Source organism: Anastrepha ludens, chromosome 2 (genome assembly GCF_028408465.1).
Source record: "Anastrepha ludens isolate Willacy chromosome 2, idAnaLude1.1, whole genome shotgun sequence".
In the NCBI taxonomy this organism is placed as follows: domain Eukaryota; kingdom Metazoa; phylum Arthropoda; class Insecta; order Diptera; family Tephritidae; genus Anastrepha; species Anastrepha ludens.
In genome coordinates this window covers 77,722,250-77,739,950 of record NC_071498.1, presented here as the reverse complement: position 1 = coordinate 77,739,950, position 17,701 = coordinate 77,722,250, and the positions used below count along the sequence as shown (strand labels likewise).

At 33.0% G+C, this 17,701-nt stretch overlaps 1 protein-coding gene across 4 annotated transcripts in view; it reads right to left on the bottom strand.

Moving 5' to 3' along the window:
* Window positions 1-2,583: 2,583 nt before the first annotated feature.
* The window catches only part of LOC128871929 (homeobox protein abdominal-A), an 87,196-nt gene continuing 72,078 nt past the window's right edge, over window positions 2,584-17,701 (bottom strand). For all 4 annotated transcript variants that reach the window (XM_054114111.1, XM_054114110.1, XM_054114113.1 and 1 more), the window contains 2 exons: window positions 10,244-10,467; window positions 2,584-5,336 (listed from right to left, as the gene is read on the bottom strand). In XM_054114111.1, coding sequence (XP_053970086.1) covers window positions 4,983-5,336; window positions 10,244-10,467 — 578 coding nt within the window. In that variant the 3' untranslated portion in view covers window positions 2,584-4,982. The remainder of the gene's footprint in view (window positions 5,337-10,243; window positions 10,468-17,701) is intronic.

The following is a 17,701-nucleotide window of genomic DNA, read 5'->3' as shown; positions in this document are numbered from 1 at the left end:
ATGCCTCTCCTTCTTCACAAGATCCTAGTGGTTTAAGCAAATTAGTTAGAGGATGGAAATCAAATGCAGGTATCGCAAAGGGCTTTAGGGCCACTGAGTGTCTTGTTGTCTAAGACAAGCAATCTGGCTAACCAGCCTAACACTTAAACTTTATAATTTTCATAGAGCAATACATTTTCACACAGTATCCCGAACGTTTTAATTTTTACACATTCAGTTGTCTGGCATAAATGGAACGAGGATTATTCGTAAGACAAGGCTTTTATTTCTAGTTTTCCTTGGAATATGTTTCAATAAATTTTTGGGCGGCTCAGGGCTTAGAGTATATGGCCTTATCATTCTCCCATCGCATGGAGTTCGAAAAAGCGTGTATATGATGAACGATTCGTGGAAACAGAAAAAAGGTTGAAAATGGGGCATATATTTTTTTCATAAAAAGGAATGGTTCAAAGGGTAATTACCATCAGAAGTGAAGGATACATACAATTGCGAAATTTAATTTTTCATAATTTTTATTCATATTTTCTTTCATGATTGATATTAATGTGTCATATTAGTCATTCTAGCGTTTATCTACACATTAGTCAATTATTATGTTTAGCTTAGTTGTTATATTTATTGCGGAATCTTTATTCAATTAGTTAATTTCTTCAGTTCTGACAATAAACGTTAAAATAATTTTATAGCGTTGGTCCTTTAAATCACCAGTAAAATAAAATATATAGAAATGCACGTCTGCTTTACCTCATGCTTGCTTCTTGCGCTAGAGTTGTTCTTGTTCTTTTATTTTATATTATAGTAATGTTGCTGCTCGACTGCATATACTTGTACATATGTACGACTTCTAATCTACAGATATACTTATGAGTGTACATACAAAGCCATTCAGCAGGATGTTTAAATCTATTTTTAGTTTTACTTTTTATTTGAATTTTGCTTTTTTGATTATGTACAGCATATTTCAATACTTTGAATTTAATATATATATTGACTTAATCTAAATTTATGTAATGACTTTATGTTTTTAATTCTATTTAGTTAATATTTTTAACGTTGAATACTTGCCATTGATTAATAAATTAATTACGTATGTGTGGATTTTGCTTGCTGGAATACTAACGCTAGATATATTTTTTTAAGTTATTTAGTATTGTACGAGCTATTGCATGCAATATATGTATGTGTGTATATTTGTTTCTTCATTTGTTAAGTATTTACGTATTTATGTCGGTTTTATTTTACTGATTTAAAATTGCAAAGTCAGGAAGATTGAGCTTCCAGCTTCGATATATTTGTATTTTTTTCTACGTATATCTGTTGACCAAATAATGTAGCTCATGCTTGATTTGTTAAATGTAGACATGTGCGCGTTGAAAAAAGCACATTTTTCTGCAAACTAGGCGTTACTAATTACATTTCGCTCATTTACTTCAATAGCGTTGAAACAACAAAAAAAAAGACAAACTGCTCAGAAAAACGGCTTCAAAGATTTCAATTTACTATTTCTACCTAAGTAAAAGTAAGGACATATTTTTATCTACTTTATACTGTTAAAAGATATCGCCATAAAGTTTTTACCAAGCATAAAAGAAGAGCTGTGATTAAGGGGGAAGCCTGGTTTATGAGGTCTAAAAATTGCATCTCTTTGCAATTTTTTTTTAAGGAAAAAATAAATTTAGCACTGCAAAGTTTCTTCTATCTTTTAATGAACATTTAAAAAGTATAAAAGTATAAAGTTAAAATAAGTTGAAAAAAATGTTTAACATAGAAATTAGCAGAGCAATGCAACGCTGGAGTTTCCAACTGGCGTACAAGATACAGCTCGTAATTATTATCTAAAGCAAAAAATTCAAATGGATTTCTAATTTTCATGATTTTTTATTCTAGATGAGCTAAGAAAACTGAGAGAAATTCCAAAATTTCAACTTCTTGGAGGTTTTAAAGAAAAAAATGCCTTTCTATAAAAAAATATTCACTTCAACTTGGTACAAAAATCTTGAAAAATTTTTGTTAATCTATTTTGTTAGTTCAAATAGAAGAGAATTTAATACTGAAGGGAACAAGCTATGATTCATATCAAAAGGTTCATTAGTTTTTTTCATTCATGTACGCCAGTTCACAGAAATCATAAAAATTAAAAGTCGAGAAAAGAAGATAAAGTTTGTACTATGGCTGTCCGGTCACAGCGTAACTAACTAACGCTCGCCTACCTTTGGCTTTGTATCTACGGAAATATTGAGAATTAGGCTCTGTAACTTTGTGTGAATATTCTGAAATATATTAGGAATCGCTTAAAACGAAAAAAAAAAAATTGATTTTTTTGACCTAATAAACCAGGCTCCCCCTTAAAATCGCATAATTATCTGATTTATCTTATTTAGTAAAAAAGTTATTCAACAACAAATTGGGACGATCAATTTTGAGCCACCTTGTGCGTGAAAAAAGGAAATGCGGTAAAAGCAAAGCATCTCAAATAAAATGTTTGGAAATGTGAAAAATATTTTATACAGGAACCCAGGAATGAAAAAAAGGAAATAAAATACAAATGTGTGTTTTTTTATTTTTATAATTTTTAATTGCATATTCACGCTCATTTCTTCATTAAATCAAAAAGGTTGTAATACAATGTTTTATGTGTATATTAAATCTACTACATATGTTTTTATTTCTTTATGCGTATCCCATTAAGTAAACTAAACGAATATTACAAAACATATAACTAAATTATTTAACAAGAATCAACTAAATCATACGAAGTTTCGCGATAACCATTTAATTAACACAATTGGATTTTTTAGATATCTTAATAAAACTCTAGAAGAAACAGATTTCCAAATAACAAAAGTAGTTTTTTTTTCTAATTAAAATAAAGAAGTTAAAATACAGTTAGTTAAAACAACATAAACAAATGGAAGCGATGATGGATTGTTTCATGTACACATAAGTATTTATGTATGCATGTATTTATATTGAGACTTTAAGTTAGCCCCTTGGGCGTATTTAACCAATTCTATTGATTCCACGTAGATCTGTATCAATTTAATTTTTTTCGAGAAGAATTGAAGCTGCAGCTACTGACGTAGTAAATGTTATTGCATATCGCTTTATGCCATTCATATTCACCTATATTTAGTTGCCGTTTCTGTGTTTGCTTAGCACACGTCAAAACGTTCACTGGGTTTGCGGGCGGGCGTAAATACACTCTATCAACTTAAATCAATTACGGTACACTTAGTAATTGTTTTGTAAATTTTAGCATTTTTCTTCACTATATTTTGTGTATGTTTGTAGTAGATAAATATAGGTAAGTACTTTTAATGCAAGTTTTATAGTAAATAATATTTATATATGCATATTTGTGTATAGTACATTTATACTGGGCCTTAACTCTAATACGTATATTGAGAGATTGTTTGCTAACCAATTGCATCTGCGTTTAAACTTGAACTCAATTAATTAGCATCTGCCAAATGCTGCATCTCCGAAATGAGTCACTTAAGCCAATTATGAAGTTGCAGTCACACTACAACGTACAAACACGTGTTAGAAACATGTTCGCATGCGCATTTATGTATACTCGTATACGAGTATGTATACCTTAACTGCGGGAGGGGTTTATTTTTCTTTTTTAGCTTGGTACAAATGTTTATAAAACATCGGTTTCAGCTATATTACACATTACTTAAGCTTTAAATTTAGTCACTGGTGAAAATAAGTAGTTTTGTTTGCTTATTTGCTCTGTGTACGTATTTGTTGTTTGCTGGCTACGTGCTTAGGCATGCAACACACCATAGCAGCCAATAATTTATCAATTATCTCTTTCTTAAAATTATCAACCTATAGAAGTAGTTTTTTTGTTTTTTTGTTCTTTTTTTCTTTTGCTGTTTTATTAATAATGAGATTTAAGTGCAAACGAGTTACGTTGCATTACTTTACGTTTTGCACAGCAGTTAACAGTAATTGTTACGTGCATTTACGTGGTAATTCTTAATCAAATTGTTATCACTAAAATATGGCATTGGAGAGGAAGTTTTTGATAAATCATTTTTTGCATTCAAAATAATAGAGTAGTGAGTGCAGAAGATGGAAATGGAAAGCATGATGTTGAAAGAGTACGTGGAAGTAGAATTTTACATGCGAAGATTGTTGATTCAAACTAAAAAAATAATAAATAAAAACATCTGAGAACGAATATTATGTCAATTTAAAAAAATTCAATTTAACGCATAGATAAGTGGGGAACCCAACTAAGGTGAATGTCGCTTGTTGTGGCAACTTTCACTTCTCAAAGAAATTTCTATCTAAAATACTAAAGCAACTTAGATTATTTAGTTTTCACTGTTTATTTCACTAATGCAGTCATTAATCTTATAACATCATAATTATCATCTACTCTAGTACCAAGTAAACTGGCACAATTCGAATTGCTGCTCGACTAAGTCTACACTCACTAGTACTCGTAGAATCGGCACCGCTTTACTGCACCGACTCCCTCGGTCAATTATTTTCTATGACTAACTGCGCTCTAATGCTCATATCCTCTTTACTCATTGATATATGTATGCAGTACATATACACGCAAGTATGCATATGTATGTATGAATGCATGTATGCATGTATGCATGTACGCATGTTTGTATGTATGTATGTAAATAAATTTTCACATTACCATATATTTATATATAATAGGTATGTACGTATGCTTGTATATGTATATCTGATTTTAAAGTATTTTAATATTTATAAATATATATATTACTTGTATGTGTGTGTAGTTGGTAGACTTATGTATTTAATTTACTATGTAAAGTGGTTTACGTATTTAAGTTATCATCTTTCGTTTTGTATTCCTGCTTTCCAATTAAGCTTAAATCAATGGTCAACTGGGAAGCGACAGCTTATTCTAGCCGTCTATATTTAATCACTGCACTGCCACTCAGCTCTTACTGTTGTTGTTGCTGTAGCAAATGTTGGTGGTGCATTTACGAAGTTACTTTACTGACGGCTTTGAGCAGGTCGTGATTGCTCTTATCGAGCGCACTCATCATGCCCAAATTGCTGCCGATACCACCGCCCACACCCACACCTACACCTGAGCCTACACCAACACCCATGCCCAAGCCCAGTTTCAGGTCGTTCTGTCCGATCACCGAGTGATGCAAATGTCCTGGGTTGTGTGCTATGATCGAGTGATGATCTTGTTGCTGCTGCTGCTGGTGTTGTTGTTGTTGCTGCTGTTGTTGTTGTTGCTGCGCTTGTTTGTTGGCATTTTGCTGGGCGGATTTCATGGATTCTTGAGCTTTCATCTTTTCTTGTTCCTCGCGATCGCGTCGAGCCTACAAAAACAGAAACCATAAACATTTTAGAGTAAAAAAATAGATACGGGGGTGTTAAGTGAGCATAGAAGTGCTTTTGAAGGAAAAATAATACTTAATAAATAAGAGCTTAATTTTCGGTTGGTTAAGCGTTTGAAATGCACCCTGGACTTCTTCATGTATCAAATTATGAAAAAATATCTAAATTTTAACAGGCAATGGCACATCTCCAACCACATTTGTGTCATAAAAAACGTCTCATGAAGAACAATCTCCTACTTGTAGGCAGAATATCTAACAAATTGGTAGAGCAAACAGGATGAGCGCGCAAAATAATGGTAAAGTAAAAATGTATATTTTCTGTTTTTAGCGTCAAGTATCGATAAGTACTTATATAGGTGCAATACTTATATACATTAAAAAGAAATTCTTTTAACAGTTTTCGGTACGCTCTGGGCACAGTTTTGGAGAAGCTATTACAGCGTGCCAAAATGGACTTAAAAAAAGAGAATTCGTAATATTTTGCAATACCACTACAACTAAAGTGAGAAGTGCGGGCAGGCTTAGTGCCGAATGCAACAGCAAGATGGGGTTGCCAAAACTTCCTTTCTGGTAAAACGGACGTTGGAAATGGGGCACAATCTTCCCAAATATCGTTAAAATCATGAAACCCGTGAAGATGGATCTAAAGTTTGCGCACTGTCGATAGTTTCGCTGGTTATAGTTGGGAAAGAGTGTTGCGCTCTCTAAAAACAAAGAAAGTTTGATCCAAGTCTTGTGCCAAATAGCTTTCAAGCAATTGCAAAATTTCCTTAGTGGTAAACAACTGGTCTCAGGAGAGACTTATGAAAATGAATTCTCGAATCACAGAATTATAACATTGCCTTCAAAAGAGACAAAAGTTACCAAACAAAGCAGTGGATTTTTTTATATAAATCGGGCACTTCAACCGTATTAATTTCATAATCAAAGTAAAATGAAAATATGGTGGAACAACAATGGAACAATGAGTTACAAAGGGTGATTTTTTAAGACCTTAAGGAAAGTTTTTCAAAAAACACACGTAAAATTCAGAAAAATGCATGAAATTTTTATTTAAATCGATAGTAGAGTCCATATAATTTAATGTTTGAAAATTATTTCATGCAAATGTTGACCGCGACTGCGCTTCAAATGGTCCATCCGCTTAGTCCAATTTTGGCATACTCTTTCCAATGTTTTGGCCGGTATCTCACATATACAGTGCCGCTCAACTGAATAGGTTTGACTTCTTTTTTAGACTTAGAACATAATATCCTCTTAACGAGCACTCGGATTTAAACCAAATAAATTTTGTTAAGTAAAACGATAAATTACACAGTGCGACATCAAAAATCAAACCGCACCGGACCTTTTTTTTCTGAAAATATACCTATTCAATAGCAAAACCCTCGCTGGGTTTTTAAAAGTTAGCTCGATTTTTTTTTTTATTGCGTTTTGAAGTTTTCTATTTTCATGAGATTTTGGAGTTTTACCTGTACGCTAAATTTGACTTATAAATGGACCTTTGTTTGATTTAATCGATTTATTTTTCATAGCTTGATGCAGAAATTTCGTACATGTACAAATAAACTTATTTTGAGAAGAACCTATATCTCAATACGCAATTTTCAATACCAAAATTTCGAAAAATTGTATGTTTTTACCATTTTTTACTGTAATTATGAAAATAATTTTATACGTAACCACCCGTTATACACATTTTCAGATTTTTCTATTTTTGCTAGTATTTTTTCCAGATACGGTTTTCCAATGAATATTGGATGTAACAAAATGTGATCGTGAGTAGTGAAAAGCAAGATTGGTCTCACAAGACTTTTAGCCTGTTAAGTACATAGAAAAGTGGCTAGCACACATTCCAAAATAAAAAGTATAAAGAAGGTTGTAGTCTGTCTTATCAGGAAATGTTTGTTTTAGAAATTCCAAAATTTGTTCCCAACGATTTTACCTGTTCTAAGATCGCAGCAGTCTTGCGAGATCAGGTTCGTGCATAGCAACTCCTAAAACTCATTTGACGCGCTAAATATTTTGTGAACAATACGGTTTTTGTTAACATATTTGAATTTATTAATTTCATTTTCGTGAATTTTTTATGAATTAAGAAAATAAAAAATGTACAATTGTCCTGCAAATATTAACGTTTTCTGCTATTGTTGTGGACGTTTCACAACAGAGTATAAAAAAATTATTTTTATGAAGAAAAATCTTGTTAAAAATTTATTTTTTTAGAAAATAACAAACTTAAAGTTCAGTTTTATGTTTTTATCTTATAAATGACTTTTTTAGTACATTTTGCAACATTTTTGATAGAAGAAATAGTGAGAAATTTTAATTATTTTCATAATTACAGTAAAAAATGGTAAAAACATACAATTTTTCGAAATTTTGGTATTGAAAATTGCGTATTGAGATATAGGTTCTTCTCAAAATAAGTTTATTTGTACATGTACGAAATTTCTGCATCAAGCTATGACAAAATAAATCGATTAAATCAAACAAAGGTCGATTTATAAGTCAAATTTAGCGTATAGGTAAAACTCCAAAATCTCATGAAAATAGAAAACTTCAAAACGCAATAAAAAAAAAAATCGAGCTAACTTTTAAAAACCCAGCGAGGGTTTTGCTATTGAATAGGTATATTTTCAGAAAAAAAAGGTCCGGTGTGGTTTGATTTTGATGACCCCAAAATTGTCGCACAGTGTTATTTATAAAATACAAAAGATTTTTTTTTTTGGTTTGGTTTTTTTATTATATTTTCAAAAACATAGCTGGAAATCTACATTATTTTTGGCTCAAGTGAATAGGTTTTACCAACAAAATTATAAAAAAAATTATTCACAGCAATATTTCATGGCACTTGGTGACTTAAATTATAAAATACACTATTTCTGCATTATTTAATATTTGGTATGACCATCGATATTCTTAATTATTTCAAACATTCGAGTTGATAAGGAATCGTAATATTTTACAATTTCACTCAGTGAAATTGTTGACCAGGTTTTTTTAACCGCTTCAACCAGGGTCGCTGAGTCTTGAAATTGTCTCCCCCCTTCATACACTCTCCTGGATAAAAGTCCCCAAATGTTCTCGATAATATTTATCCCTGGGGAGTATGACGGCCACTCGAGCAAGTTGACATTCTATTCCTTAATCCACTGTTTTGTAACCCGAGCTGTACGTTGGTATTGTTGTCTTGTTGGTTCGTCCATTGAATAGGTCCAAAAATTACGGAAAACTGGGGAAAAGCCGTTTGGAGCACAGTCTTGTAGACATTTGCATTCATCTTTGATGAAACAAACTGCAGCTCGCAAGTTCCATAAAACGATATGACTGTACAAGAGTGATGACGACTCGAAAAGCATTCCTCTTTTCGCATATCGTGAAAATAATAGTTGTAGCCATCCGGTCCGTCGAGATTGAACTTTTTTTCGTCGGCGAAGACCACAGTCTTCCACTCCTTGTTCCATGTCATGTGATCCCGCGCAAATCGAAGTCGTGCTTCCTTCCGTGCATCATTGAGAGGAGGTTTTTTTATTTTTAATCTCTTTGAGTGTTTAGCACTCCGAATAACTCGTTTTACCGCCAAACTAGCATTTACACCGCATTCATCCCTGATTTTACAGGCAGAGAGGTGGGAATTCGAAGCAGTTCGAAAGATTAGTCGCCTCTCTGATGCCGTTGTAGAATATTTTTTCCTCCTTTAATTTTTTTGCCGGAATCGGCTTCATTTCGAAGAAAATTGCTTACCACGTTTTGGCTTCGGCCAATCTTCTTTGCTATTTCATTATGTTTTAGGCCAGATTCAATATAGCTTTTAATTTGACCTTTTTCAAAATCAGGTAAAGATTTTCCTCGACCCATATTAAAAAAAATGGTAGCAATTGCTTTAAATTTTAGTAGACCAGTGGTTAGAAATTATATGTTTTCAATCACGCAGTCAATCAAAAAGTGAAGTCAAATTTGTCAAACCTAATCAGATGAGCCAAAACTATACCACAAATTTAGCGAATTTCACGATGAAAGCAAAATTCTGATTTACCGTTGCATAGAACCCGTTACATTTTTTTGTCATACATATTATAAGTAAACAAATTAATGTTCAAAAAAAAAAAAGAAAGAAGGAAAAAATGCCATAGGAACAAAGAGAGAAGAAAAAATAGAAGAAATAATTTTCAAACCTATTCAGTTGAGCGGTACTGTAAATGCTTTAATGTTGTCTTCCAATGCGTTAATTGAAGCAAGCTTGTCTGAATAGACATGAGCTTTAACATAGTCCCACAAAAAATAATCTAAAGGTGTGTAATAGCTTTTCAAGTATCTAAGAAGCTTTCATTGCGTTCCGTATACCACCAACTCTAGTTGAGCTAAAATGGTTATTATAATCGATGAAATAAGTTAAGATAAGATAATTGGCTGTCCACGCGCAGTGCCCACTTGGACAAAGAATTAAAGTTCGTCTATTGTGATACTGGGGAAAAACAAAGGAAAAAGAATCAAATAGGTGGAAAAAAGGAAGAAGAGGCTTTGGATTATGACGGCTAACAGTAGCTAATTACAATTGTATTAACCGCTTGAAGCTACTAATGAAATCCACCAGATGTATGATATTTAAACCTGCAATATCCGCTGGAATAACAAAAAAGTGAGAGCACAGATGTCTAAATCTTTACCCGATGAGAGCAGGGCAGCTTAGAAGAAAGTTCTGAGATGATTCCACCACATCCTCCAGATAGCTTTTGCAGAAAAGACTTGAAGCAATTCCAAGTCTTACCGCATGGACCCCTAACGAACAATGTCCGGTAAAATACGCTTGAAATCCTCTTCAAAAAACATTATTGTAGTTAAGTTTCCTTGCTATATTCTAGAGAATATTGCGCACTAATTACCTGTTCGTTGATTTCTTTGACGGCTCGCAGTTCCTTCTTCAATTTCATGCGTCGATTTTGAAACCAAATTTTTATCTGACGTTCAGTGAGGCAAAGCGCATGAGCGATTTCGATTCTTCGTCGCCGTGTCAAGTAATGATTGAAGTGGAACTCCTTCTCCAGCTCAAGTGTTTGGAAGCGTGTGTAAGTTTGACGACCGCGACGACGAGGACAACCATTTGGACCTAAGGCAGAAACAGAAAAAGTAAAGTTAGCGACAAGAAGTAAGTTAAGTTACGAGTAATGGAAAGAAGTGTATGCAAATTAATGTAATGTAGTGATTAGTTCAGTCTTCATTAATAAACCAGTAATTTGGAAAACACTCTCGTCAGTCCCTGCCGCAGTTTATGGCTGTTGTGTTTAGCCTTTTTATTATTGCTTGCATTTTACCTTGTAATATAATTTTGGGTGACATATTTAAAAATAAATTCACAAAACGTACAACAATTAATATTAAAGGTTTATACGGCTTTCGCATTTTTTGTCAAAATGCGAAAACGTTTTTGTACATACATTTTCGATATTTTTCACCTTTTGGTTGACACATGCACACACATACACGCACAAATGCTTTAAACGAAAAGGAAAACAAGAGTAGTTTATTGGCTTATGACGTGAAATCGCAACAAACTATTTGCGTGCGTGTGTCTGCTAGTTGTACGAGTTGATTGAATTCTTGCCAATGTCAGACGCAAGGATTGCCCACTGACGCCACAGGGTATCGTATAAACACCTATAGTGCCAGTTGTTTTGGGCATCCCTTGTTTGTTCTCATTTTTAAAGCCGCCGTTCGGAATGTTTGGAAAAATTCTATCTCCTTAGTTAGTGTAGCCACTTGGCGTGGCTAAAGGGTGAAAACGCCAGCAACCGTTTTAGCGCTCAGCGGGTTCATGTCGTTTGCAGTTGGGCTGCGTTGTTCGTTGCGCTGGAGGGCTGCTGCCTCATGTTTTTGCAGCTTTTCTTGATTTCGAATGTGCCTTAAATATTTTCAAACCATGTATTTCTCCTATAGCCCGCTGCATCTAGACGACCACCTGCTTTGCTTCACTAATTTTTTTGTTATTACATTCATGGCAACAAGTTTTTTAGTACTTGGATTTGTGAATTTTTTACCTTTAATTTCATTTTTTGCAATTTTCCACGCTACCTGTGTCAATTTTTCTTACTTAGGTGGTTTACTTGTTATTGTTGTCATATTTGATGTGTGTGTTGTGCTATGCGAATTGGTGACGGTGTGCCGCGACGGGTGTCTCGTTCACTATTTTTGTTTCGGAAATCAGAATTCCGCTATCTGCAAATTGTTTATTATTTTTGACTGACAGCGTTTTCGCTCCTGGCTTTTTTATTTCCTTCTTCAGGGCATCTTGTATGTATGTAGATACAGGTAAATTGGCAATTTTGTATGGTTTTGTGTAATATTATGCGTAAAAAACGCCGTAGTTGCATAAGGTTTTAGGTAATTCTTGCAGCAAAGAACAAGTTATGGGTTTGTTTTTTAACCGTCCAAAATAGAATAATAAATATTTTGACACGCACGATTTCTGTTGGGCAAACAACCTTTTAGTTAGAAAATTACACTTGTAGCTGAGTGACTCAAATAAATGTAAAACCTAGCAAAGATTTAAGATTTTGTTTAGCTTTTCTGTATTATATTTCCAAAAAGAAGAAGTGATTAAAGTTCATAGTTTACGATATCTGCTATTTTACCAACTCCGCTGGACTTTTGAGTGAGTAAAAGACTTGACTATTCGGTCTGAGAAAATCAAACAAAATCGTGTATTTTCAATAGTAAAAAAAATAAAATCTTAAACCTCACACAACTCTATGAGTTTTAATTCAATTACAGTCAAATATAACTTATTCTACGCAAAATTAAATTTACTATAACAGTAGTGTACTAAAAAAAATCTTCATTATCGGATAATATCGTAAAAATTTTGTCAAAGTTGAAAAAATAGAGAAAAAATAAAAAAATTCCAAATACTTCCGTCTACAGCCTCGTCAGTTATCATTTCAGAAAAATTTTCAACACACTGTCAAAAAGGCTTGTTTTTGTTCTTTCGAACTAAACAAACAATTTCGAAATCGGATGGAAATTGGCGAAGTTAGGAGTGATTGTTCACATCAACCTACTGAAAAACGGTTTTTTGGCCATAAAATGAGATTTTGGGGTTGTATTGGAAATTTCACCTATACCATTTTTTTAGTTTTACTATACCTACAAGTTGTGCTAGGTATCCATAAAAGTATCTTTAATTTTTTTTTTTTTGTCACACAGTGTTGTATATATATTGATTATTGATTATCGATGGTACACTTATCACTCGTTTTCCAAGATAGTTTGGTATTGAAATTGGGCGAAAACATTCAATAAAAATATCCACCTCCTAGCGATAATTTAAAAAATAAAACGCAATAGTTATTTTACATATAAGTGAAGCAAAATAACTCATATTTGGCTGAAATGAAGAATTAAAAAATGTTACGACTTTTTTTTTAAATGTAACCCCCTCTTTTTGGTAAATGCCTATATTTCTATAATGACTTAATAGAACTAAAGAAAATGTAGGTATATTTGCAAAACTCTCTAAGGTCATTGATTTTGATACAAGATAAGTGTCTATTGAGAATTGACGAAATCGGTTAATAGCTGCGCTTGCCTACCACATAACGGCAATTAAGCAAGTAAAAATGCTGAGTGCAAACGGAACCAAGTTTTATACATTTAAGTAAAATGTAATTTGGACTTACCAAAAAAGTTTTAAGAATCATATAAAATATATATTAATTATATTATTATACATTACAATAACTTTAATATACTTTATTAATATATCGTGGCAGCTACCGTAGTAGAATGGCGAACACGAAATAGAATATGATAGTAAAAGGTTTTCGAGCAGCGGTCGCCGCTCGGCAGGCAAAGGCAAACCTTCGAGCGTATTTCTGTCATGAAAAAGCTCCTCATGAGAAATATCCGCCGTTCGGAATCGGATTGAAACTGTAGGTGCCTGCATTTGTGGAACAACGTCAAGACGCACACCACAAATAGGAGGAGGAACTCAGCCAAACACCCAAAAACGGTGTACGCGCCAATTTCTTTTTGCCACCAATTTGTTCAGTGGATATTTTACGCTTAAAGGTATTTACGAAAAATTGTGGACCATCTAAGTGACTCAGCGATAAATGTGCACAATTTTTTTTGTTTCGAAAATTGACAACAAGGCTCTGTTCATGAACTATCCAATTCGCTTCTTACGTTACATTCAATAGTTTCCACTTAAATAGTTAAAATGCAATAGTTATCCGCGAAGTTCATAATTTAGTGGCCACGCAAAATTACACTTTATGAAAATAAGCGAGCCTGTGCAATATGTAAGTATATTACGCTCGCGCCCAAATTAAATTTTGCTTAAATGTGTGCGAGCTTATGAAATTCGGCCCGGAATGAATCCTTGTTTTATTTTATTTCTTTTATTTATTTAAAATAAAATTTAATTTTCTTTATTTTGTTTTATTTTACTTCTTCATAATTTTATTTTTTATTTAATATTATTGGTATCTTTTAGTTCATTTTTTAATTTATTTTATTTCTTCATAATTTTATTTTTTATTTATTGTAATATTATTGGTATCTTTTAGTTTATTTTTTAATTTTATTTACGTTTTTTTGAATAGATTGACTTTGCTTAAATTTGTATTGGAAATATATATAAATTTCTTAACTAGGTGTATCTCAACCCTGCTCTGAATATGTGTGTATACTTAGTATTCGCGTTGATTGCACGTAAAACAGGGTAAAAATTAATTTCCATAAATCCATATTATTGATTTTACTACTCGTAGGTAGATACTAGCCCATCATGCAAATTGTGCCATGATATAGATCTCTCAAACAAGATTTATGGCCACCGTTTACCAGTCAGCATTTAAGCTTACCAAAATCATTAAAATTACAACAAAACCGTTTTCATGCTAAAGAGAGATAGATAGACGGATGAACCAATAATGCTCGAAATTACTGAGTGTGCAATGGGAATGTGTACGATAAATGTCAGCTGAGTAACAATGCAGTACGAAAAGAGTTCACTCTGAGTACGGAGTTTACTATAGCGCAGCAGCAGTAATGGAATCCAATATGGCTGCCATTTCAATAGTGGTTTATTCGACAGGTAGAGACAAACACATGTCCACGCGAACGTTTCTATGGTAACGGAACGAGTATTGTTTGGGAGGTGCTAACGCACTCTTTTCTGTTTGTATGGTGGTTAGTCATGCGCTTTTCTCAACGTGAATGAGTAGCGGCGTCGTGTTGTAAAGAATGCCCAGCACGTGCAGAGAAGAATAGCAATGGTGAGTTGTAAAATTCAACACAGGAGAGTGTGATGAGTTGGTTTCGAGACTCGATTTGCTTTTCCGCTCTCTGACAATGCGAGCTGTCGTCACTACGTGCGAGGTAATGTGTTTTAGCAATATTAATGCAAATTGGAATTAGAATTGACTAATTATTGAAGAAACTAATTCGGAGTCTTAAAAAAAGCAGGTAAGAATGACACTGTTTCTAACATTTCTTGAAATAGTAAGGCATCTAAACAAATGCGCGTATTCATTTTCGATTTAAAGGAAATTTCGTTCTAACATTCTTACAGTACCATATTACTGTTTCCTACAATTGCTGTGCTTTGCGCGTCTTTTTCATGCCCTCATGCTGAGGTAAAGAAGCTCTCAACCTGCAATCACCACGCAAACTGAGGCACTAGTTTGGCCACAATAATTCCAGGATATGCGTGGTAGCCACAACACAAATTAGTAGACGGGTCACGATAAAGGCAATGGCATTGTTCGTGAAGTGATTATTTGCTATCTATAATAGTTAAGATTATGGGCACAAAAGGTGTGTAGGAGGATGCAATATAGTTGGAGTATAAATGCGAGTGTTTACGTATACACATACATACACATGTGCATATGTGTGGCTATAAATAGATAAAGGAGAGCTGTGAATTTCATAGTCAACGGAAACACTAAATATTAAATTTTTCTTAATCCATCCCTGGAGGTAGACGTTTGTCTGGTCTTGGTTGTTTTTTTTTTTTTTTGTTTTTTTTTTTTTTTTGTTAAATGTAAGCCCTTATTCATTTAATTGAATTTGAACAATGTACATGGGTATATATTCAGTATATTTAGTTTTGGTAACACATATAGAAAATATGAGCATTAAGGGTATCTCTCAGCTCATCGACATGAAGTGAAGGTCGTAGCCAGGGGTAGAGCGCTTCACATGTTAGTAACACAAATTCTAATTGCCACAACTCATAAAAAATTATTAATTAATACATTTGTCATTCCTTTCTATTTGGTATGGGTTTGATAACTTTGTGCTGACAAGAATAGGTATTTAATTATTAATAATTAAATATTCTGATTATGAAATAAAATAACTTTTTTCATTGAGGAAAAAAACTAAAGTTAAAACTGCAACATACATGAATATTCTAATATATTACCACAAATACAATATGAGCTATTGAACACACACACACACACGTGTGAAAAAGTTTTAAAATCATTTAACTGCGAAAGCATAAAGAAACCGGTTGCTTATAGTAACAAATTTTGAAATCGGGAAAAATGAGTAGAAAGAGCGCAGTTGTAGATTTCAATAATAAATTTGAATACAATGCCGAGAGCTGCGGAAAATAAAGGGCACATTTTCCTTTCTCAACGGTAATAAATAATGATATTAAAGTTAGAAGTAGTTAGAAACTGGATCGTAATTTATGGGAGAATGAATTATATTTTCATGAAAAAATTATTAAAAATATATGAAAAGCAAATATATTGTCGAAACTTGTTATAAGTCCTAGTGCTATAGTTATTTAACACAGTATACTTATTTCATGTGTATAATACACCAACTAACTGAGCCGCGCCCTTTGTACGTGTGCCTGTATTAATACCATCTTTTTTGTACTACCAACAAATAATATTTGGATAAAATTTGTAAAAAATACTGCGTGTATTATTAATTAAATACAAATATTAACGCTATTAAAGTCAAATTATTTTAGCATAATAGATAAAATCCTTTCTGCTTCATTTAATTGGCATAGTAATCGCGCAGGTTAAGCTATTTTGGTCTTGTAGAGCAAAGAGACCCCATTGCTTCTTCTTAATAGTCTTAATAGCGCCAACTGGCGCCAAGAAGGAACGCGAACTGAAGCCAAGCGTTTCTCCATTTGATATTTGGAGTAATTTCTTCCTTCTAAATAAAAATAATTGGAAAATAAAATTAAACATTGGTAAGACGCAAGCTATCTTTTTCACTAGAAAACGAAGTCATTGCTTTATACCAAGTACAGGTTTGAAATTATGTAGTTATGATATCCCGTGGGCCAATACCGTACGATATCTGGGGGTGATTTTTGATAAAAAAGTATCTTTTTGCGATCATGTAAAGTACATACAGGAGAAAGTAAATTTGGCGATTAAAATGTTATATCCCCTATTAAATAGACGCTCAGGCTTAAGTGATGAAAATAAGCTAATAATTTATAAGTCTATATTTCAGCCAATAATATTATATGCCTGTCCAGCCTGGAGTAATATCGCAAAGTCACATGTTAAGAAACTGCAAATCTGCCAAAATAAGGTACTCAAAATGATGCTACGACTCCCATGTCATTTCTCCACCAGAAAGCTTCATGATGAATCAAAAACTAAGATTTTGTCAGATCAAATACAAAATTTGATTAAAAGATTCAAAATTCCTTCCAGTTTTTCGGACAATCGGCTAATAACTGAACTTTCTTAATGTTCAATTAGACCCTGGTACTTAAATGCGTATAGATTAACCCTAGCTTGTAAGATGTATAGCGGAGGTTTTTCATAGTAGTTTTTTCCTTCGAAAAAAAGAAAAAATCGTTTAAAAAACCAAACCTGTGATAAATATTCAAATATAATGATGTAATGTAGAATTAAGATTCATATCATATTCTGTAAATTGTGCGATAACATAAATATTGTGACGTTTTTCTACTTAATAAACTCTTATCTATCTTCTTACTTCTATCACCATCAGCAAGCTCCGCATCGAATAATATCAGAGACTTGGCTTATCCAGCATAGATCATTATTTGGTGCCTTATGTCTGCATCGCTGCGAAATATGGTGTCGTTTTATGGACGTGTAGACGTGAGACTTTTTAACGTCTCCGTGATGGCTCGTAATTGAAATTTTTGCATGCGTTCAGAAAAATTGAAAGAGCACTTTTTTTTGAAATTCTGTGTTATGGTACTCCTGCTTCGAAGAGGCAAAACTTCGTTCAACATTGATGAATTAAATTATATGTACAACAAATGAATCCACATAATCATATGTGAAAGTCATTAACACGGAAATACGGACTTATTAAAAACA